The sequence below is a fragment of the Nicotiana tabacum genome, chromosome 15 (assembly GCF_000715075.1).
Source record: "Nicotiana tabacum cultivar K326 chromosome 15, ASM71507v2, whole genome shotgun sequence".
In the NCBI taxonomy this organism is placed as follows: Eukaryota; Viridiplantae; Streptophyta; class Magnoliopsida; order Solanales; family Solanaceae; genus Nicotiana; species Nicotiana tabacum.
The window spans coordinates 88763737-88771304 of record NC_134094.1 but is presented as its reverse complement, the minus strand read 5'-3'; the positions used below and the strand labels follow the sequence as shown (position 1 = coordinate 88771304).

Genomic DNA, 7568 nt, shown 5'->3' with positions numbered 1-7568 from the left:
AAAGGTCGTCTTGTTTGCTTGTATTCAAGGCCAAACATGAAACAACTACTACTATATGAGTTTTTGACCAATATTATGCTTTATCTTTGAGTGTAGGTTTATTTTAGTCCCTCAAATATAATTTTGAGCATATTTAGTCCCTTAAGTATGCTAAAGTGGAGCACCTTTAGTCTCACTGACACAATATGTTCAAAAACTAACGGTGTTACCCAACTCTGATTCATGAAGCAAATCTTCTACTCTGAAATAAAATATTTCCTCTCCTTTTATTGGATAACGCAAATTATCACTTTAATTCCTCATTTTTAGATTATGTCTTCTAAATTTTTGACCTTGAAAATATCTCCTTCTGTGCTAGTTTTCAACGAGAAAATGATATTGTATAGCCGCTGTAAAAATAATAGCCGAAAAATATATAAAATTTGTATATTTTTTTGTAATGTATATACATTTAAAAAATTCGGTTGATTTTTCCAAAAAGAAAAGTTAAAATTTGAAAAAAAAATAGAGCTGCCAAGATCACTTCTAGGCTTATTATTGAAGCAAACGAATAACCAGGTTGTATTATCACTTTTAGCCAGTGTCAGAAACTATTTACATCTGGTAACGGAAAAAGTATATAAAATTTGTATAATTTTGGTATATTAACATACAATATATATATATATATATATACACAAAAAAAATACACAAATTTTATATATTTTTGGGCTATTATTTTTACAGCAGCTATACAGTATCATTTTCTTATTGAAAACTGGCACAGAAGTGGATAATTTCAAGGTCAAAATTCTTGAATACATAATCTAAAAATAAGGAATTAAAGTGATAATTTGCGTTATCCAATAAAAGAAGAGAAAATATTTTACTTTAAAGTACAAAATTTGCTTCATGAATTAAGGTTAGTAACACGGTTAGTTTTTAAACATACTGTGACAGTGACACTAAAAGTGTTACAATTTAGCCTACTGAACGGACTATATATGCCAAGAGCTAACCAAAATATACCTGGCCAAAACTCACTACTATATAAAGAGATTCGAGATAGTTTCGGGTGTTAAAACAGGAGTCCACTGAAAAACTTAAAAACAACCGTAGGAACACTATCTGAAGAAGGTAGAAGGTAAACACCAAAGAGGCTCCAGCAACCTGGGAAAGCTCACGGTAAGCACCATTCGGAAACCCCTTTTTGCTGTCTTTGTTATATACTTTTGCAACTTCCCCTTTTTCCTTTTTTTTTTTAAATTTTATTTTGCGGGGCTGGGTGGGTGGAGGGGGTTGTCTCCGGTAAAAATTGATTCTTGAAATTGGGGTTTGGCTTTGGAACATGAAAGTAAACTATGTCTTGAATTCATGATTATTGGACCTTTAAAGTGGAAATTTTTATTTGTTTATCTTGATTTGGTGAACTCCACTTCCCCCCCAGAAAAACCCCCTCCCAGGCTCAGCATAAAGACGTGGATGATTAAGTTATTGAATGTATTATAACAAAGAGTAGGTAATTTGGATGGGAAAGAACTTTGCTTGAGCTATGGCATTTGTGGTATTTATTTATACAAGTTTGGATATAGCACATGACGATGTGTAGCAAAAATAATGTCCATGTACATTGTCCCTGAGTACAAAATCTTGTTAGGTGCTAGCTAAGTGTTGTATCAACTAGCGAGCTTTGTTCAAGTGGCAAAAGTTGAGGGATTTGGGACTTAGGTCATAGGCTCGAGCCCTGCGCCATTCGAACTAAGCTTGGTATTTAAGTGGAGAAGGGTAGAGGTGCAGACCCATTATCCCGAGTTTCGGAGGCTGCAAATTGGTCCTAAGGGGTTGATCCCGAATAGATTTCTCGGTCATAAAAAAAGGGTTTGTATCAACTGAGTTTCTCTTTCGCCTTGTTGATATAGCACAAGAAGTAACGTTCTTCAAAAAAAAAAAAAACAAGTTTTTTTTTTTCGCCAAAGAAAGATAGTTGGGGAAACAGATAGCAGGAGTCAAGGAAGGTACAAAAACAAAAGTTCCTTTGAATCGCGAGGCACAAAAAGACAGTGGAGACTCCTTTGTTAGTAACATTATAAATAGTTGCACCTGTGTCATATTTTTTTGATAAGTAAAGTAGTTTAATCACAACTATATTGAAAGCACCAAGCGCTACAAAAACTTTGCGAATCTTCCTTCTGTAGCTATCTAGATTGTTCATGTTTCTTGCCTATATCACGACAAACTTTGCTAATCTGTTAGAATCTTAAGTTTACACATTTCTTGAAACTTCTGCAAAGCACCTCAAGGTGGTTGAAGTTGAACACTCTATAAGACTATAACTGCTTTAGGCATTGTCCAATCAGTTTCAGAAAGAAAATAAATTCCAGACATCTTTCACCGCCTTAATTTGCAAATAAGAGATGATTCCTTGTTTTCCCCTCCTTTCCCAGTACATGACTATGTGGGGTTGGCCTGGTGGCAATTGACTTGAGCCTTGGGGTTTGCTCCCTTTCAAGGTCTCAAGTTCGAAACCCACTGGGTGCAAACAATTTTTGAGGGCCATCGGACTGGGTAAAACCTGAATTAATCGTGGTGCACTTGCGGGAAACTCCTTGCCGAGGGCTTGTGCACCCCCGGGATTAGTCAGGGCTCAAAGAGACTTGGACACCCGGTGCAAATAAAAAAAAAATGACTATGTGCTTTTTCAGTATCCAGCTTACAAGCTAGTTTAGGAGTGCATCTTCCAATCCACATCCAGATATTCATTTTCTATTGGGGCTGAGAGTGACTCTTCCTGGCTTTCACAAATATGTTCTGTGCATCCGATACAATATGGCTATGACTTCTTCTAAAATCAAAGACAACAGCTTTGGTAAAGTCTTTTATTAAACTGGTACCAAGATGGTACCGGAACAAGATTAATCTAATAGATGTAGACATAGATACTTCCAAGTTCCAACTAAGCTAATTGAGTGAAAATCTGGTGCTAAATCAAGCTCATCTCGTTTCTTGAAGATGCATCTATCCTGAAAGTAAAAGGTTCTCAGAACTTTTTTCTTACCTATCGCCAAAATTTCTGAAATAAGCTCCACTGTGAAGCCATCCGACCTTCATAACATTTCTCCTGCTCGTGAATTTACTGCTTCAATAACTCTGCTCGCGAGTTTACTGCTTCAATAACTCTCTTCTGGTACACCTGGTAAAATGAATTTCTTCCACTTTTGGCCACTAGTGCTAAGTGTCAGAGAATAGATTCTGATGAAAGTAAAGGATTTCCTTCTTATTCTTATTTGCGTCCTTAATTGTTCTACCATTAATGAGCAATTTGAAGATACTGTAGTAGTAGCGATAATGTGCATTTGCCATTCTACACAAAATCTAATGTTTTTGTCTGCTTCCTTGATGCACCATGCTCTATATCTTTGTTGCCATATGATGTCCTTTGTTAATGCCAATCTGCCCAGGTATCTGTTCGGTATTTTCATGATAAATCCTTTTGGTCTACTTCTTGGACTTAGTTGCAATGTCAAGAGGTTGAGAGTCCTTAACTTTCCTGGAATCTCGAGTTTAGTCTCTTCCAGTTCAAACACTTATTTACTTCCATTTTCGAACATCCCTTTCCTATTTCAGCATCACGACCAGCACAAAATCTGTGTTTCCCGTTGCATGGTAGGACTCCAACCAGTTCTTTACTTGGTCTTCAGACCCTTCCTTTCATAACTGTATGTTCTCTAATCTGAAAGGTCTCTTGATTATCTATCCAAATCCAACATTATGAGGAAGTGATCATAAAGAAGTCTCCGCTGTAAGACTCTTGTATTTGCATATTATCTTTCCAATTACCTGAGATTAAAATTGTTCAAGCCTGGAAAACTTCCCTGTGTTTCCTCCACTCAGACCAAGTGAAATTTCCTTCTGTCAATGGAATATCTATCAAGTCCATATCCAGAATTAAGTATGATCATATTGATAAGTACATGACTTATTTGATCTTTCTTCCAGAAAATTCATCTTAGGTCCATGGGCCTTGGAAAACACCAGGAGAAATTGCTAATGACAAATTCAAGTAAATAGGAAATAGAGTAGTTCCCAGCAAGTTTGTCTTGACATGGTTAACCTCCTATCTTGCGTAACCACGCTTTTACAAACACTGGTGCTACACACTCCGGCTTGTATAGCTCATAGGATTTTTTCGTCTATTTTACAGACAGTTTTCACTCTTTCCCATTGTCAATGAACCTTTCCAATATCATTGGCAAGTCCCTCACTGCTGTATCATTTGCCAACTCGGCAATGATTACTACTGCTCTTCTTATCTCGGTAAACCTGAACGTAAACAAATCTGCCATAGAGTTGGAATTTCTTATGAATTGCTACTCATTTTTGGTTTTTTCATCTTTTCTCCATTTGTTACCTATCTAGCCTTTGCTTTCTGATGCTAGTCATAAGACATGTCAGTACTGTCTGAAGCTCTGTTTATCCAACTATTATTGCGCTTGCCGATCCTCTTCTCTTCCGATGATGCTGAACCACACTGTTTCACTATGTTTGATTTCCTCAAAGGGTTTCCCTCCATCAAGGAAGAAAGTCTCTCTCTCTCTCTCTTTTCTTCTTCGGACTGCCATTTCTCTTGGGCCAAAAGAGCAGAAATAACTGGAGAAGACAACCGAGGACACTGGCGCCAACCCGTTTCAGCCACGATCATGGTGCTGCAACTCGTTTCGGTGTACACGGACACACATAGTACTCTTTTAATTGCATTAAGTTGGTTGCAGCGTGATTAGCACTAAGATGATATATTTGTTTCATGAGTAGTTTGTTATGCTATCAAAATTATGTGAACTGTGGTTACCGCTCTTTCTAAGATGCTGGTGAATTGCTTGTGTTTAGGTGAACTTTGGCGTTACTCATCATGGAAACTTCAGATAAAGAGTATGCTGCTTTTGGAGAGAAAGTGAAACGTACTATATTCATTGACAACCTTTCACCTGTGGCTACTGAAGCTGTTGTTAAAGCTGCTCTTGATCAATTTGGGAATGTCATTCAGGTCAAGTTTATCCCAAACTACCTTGAACCAAAGAACATTGGACAAGCTGCATTGGTTGAGGTGGAAAATGCAGACCAGGCGAAAACTATTATCACTGAGTTAAGCAATTCCCCGTTTATGATATGTGGTATGCCAAGGCCAGTCAGGGCACGTGCTGCTGAAGCAGAGATGTTTGATGACCGTCCTAGAAAACCTGGTAGTAAGATAGTATGCCGATGGTTGGACTCTAGCGATCCTGATTTTGAGGTGGCCAACAAGATCAAGCTTACAGTTAGAAAACAGGCAGAGGAATCTAAGTTTTTGCTCAAGGTAAACTTTCGTTTTTACTTCAGTGTATATCTCACATTTAAGTATTCCTGATGTTAGAAGTTCATTTTCTCTATGTAGCATCAACTGGAGGAGGAAGAAAATCTTTCGAAGAAACAGACGGAGACCTTGAATGCAAGCTATAAGAAGTTTGAAATCATAGAAAGTGTTGTTAGCAACAGAGTTGCTACACGGTTGGCAGAACGTTACAGAGTGCGTGTTGCAGATACTGAGCAGTAAGCTCATTGTTAGAATACTTTGCACAACAAACTAGCATTGACCTAAAGATTCAACTTCTAGGCAATTGACATGTTTTGCTTTTTATGATCATATTTCTGGCGGTAGAGTTGAATCTATAAAACCGTGTTCACTTGATCACGAATTGTAATTTGGCCTAAATTACTTAATTGTGTGTCAAGTAAACCTGCAGGAGATTAGCTTATATCTAATTATCAATGAAGATATTGTAGGAGTGTTAAAGCTAGTGTGTGTGTGTGTGTTTGTTGTTTTCTTTTTCCTTTCTGTGGCCAGGAGAAAGATGTAGTTATAACCATAGTAAAGCAGGGCAACGACAGGTATGATCAACTGAAAAAAGAAAGCCAAAAGTAAAGCAGAAAAAGAAAACAGTACATACTTGGCACAAAGTCGCAACAAATTGGACTTGAACAACATACGTTGAAGATTTCGTAAAACAACACAAGAATTTAAATAACACATACTTTAACAAGTCACAAGTTGCCTTAGACAAGACAATTTATTACTTGGTAGTTATAAAATTGGACAGACCAGAAGACGCTTTTAATTAAAGATTTGGAGCTGGAATAGCAAACTCCAGAAGCTCAGGATCTCTGTCAAATATAGACATGTCTTGTTCGTCCAACATGACTATGGCTTCAACTCCACCTTCACTTTGATTATCCATCAGAAAAAATAACTTACTGAAGTGGCCAGTTGCCATGCTCACTCTAGCTGGCCTCCCCCAACCAAAGTCTGTTTTATAAAGCGGGAGTGCAATCAAACTGCTACAAAAATAATCATCAGATTCATACTTTTGAGATAAATGCATTTTTCTTAATATTATCTTTGTCCACAAGTTTCTCTTTCTCCTTCCTCATTTCACTAACCAATTTTGGACAACTGATGTCCCTTTCATTGGTTGTTTGCACAGAAAATCCAGATACAATATTTCCAGATGCATCATGTGACAAAGATGGGTTGAGCCTTTGGCGCATATCTGCCACTTGAAACAAAGAAGATGGGTTAAATGAACCATAATTCGCTCTTCGTGCAGCCACAGCACATTAGTAAAGACGTGTGCTCACAACTTCAGTTCGAGTTGGATTATGGACTTCCGATTCATGAGCAACTTTGGCTTTGAGGGCATTTATTTTAGCAGCTGGGAACACAAATCTCTTTCCGAGATATCCAAATGATTCTTCAGACTTGATAGTTAATACAACAGTAGGATTAATATCAGATTGTGGGTAGATGGAGTCTTCTACAAAATGAGGAGATGATAGTGTTGCATTTATATCACGGCTTAAAACTCCCCAATTGTAAAAGAAATTGCTAGCAGTGCAACCATCTCCCATCCTTTTTTGGAAAAATGACACTGTATAGCTGCTGTAAAAATAATAGCCGAAAAATGTATAAAATTTGTATATTTTTTTGTATATATATATACATTCTGTAAGTTATATAAAAAAATTATACAAATTTTATACATTTTTTCGGCTACCAGATATAAATAGTTTCTGACACGGGCTAAAAGTGATAATACCCTCCTTTTTTCCACAAAAGCCCAATAAGCTGGCTTGTCATTTCCCTACTCCTGGCCCCAAGAAACAATCGAGCCCAATACATGATGAGTAGAAGGTTAGAGGGTGCAAAATATAATTAGTGTTCCGCTTTAATTTTGACAATTTTGATTACGAAAAGTGTCTGACAAAGAATTCACCACTACATTTGGCTACTAAGTCGTGCAAAAAGCATATTCTTTATGTTAAAGTGTTTTATAATCCTAATTACAATATATTATAAATAGATTTAAGTTATGTATATTGATAGTGTAATAACTTTTTTATACTACTACATCCGTTTCAATTTAGATAAGATAGTTTGATTTGACACAAAGTTTACGAAAGAAAATAAGACTTTTGAAACATGTGGTCCTAAAAGCTTAAGGGGTAAAAGCTTTGTGGGGCCATAATATTTGTGTGGCTATAAAAGCTTCTCCTTAAGG

At 36.8% G+C, this 7568-nt stretch overlaps 1 protein-coding gene and 1 pseudogene across 1 annotated transcript; one reads left to right on the top strand and one right to left on the bottom strand.

Moving 5' to 3' along the window:
* Window positions 1–1012: 1012 nt before the first annotated feature.
* On the top strand, window positions 1013–5790 carry LOC107762157 (ASI1-immunoprecipitated protein 1). Its single transcript, XM_016580485.2, has 3 exons — window positions 1013–1164; window positions 4864–5329; window positions 5408–5790. The coding sequence occupies exons 2-3, from the start codon at window positions 4886–4888 to the stop codon at window positions 5564–5566; spliced, it is 603 nt and encodes a 200-aa protein (XP_016435971.2). The 5' UTR covers window positions 1013–1164; window positions 4864–4885; the 3' UTR covers window positions 5567–5790.
* A 218-nt stretch (window positions 5791–6008) lies between these two features.
* On the bottom strand, window positions 6009–6961 carry LOC107762156 (acyltransferase Pun1-like; annotated as a pseudogene).
* Window positions 6962–7568: the final 607 nt, after the last annotated feature.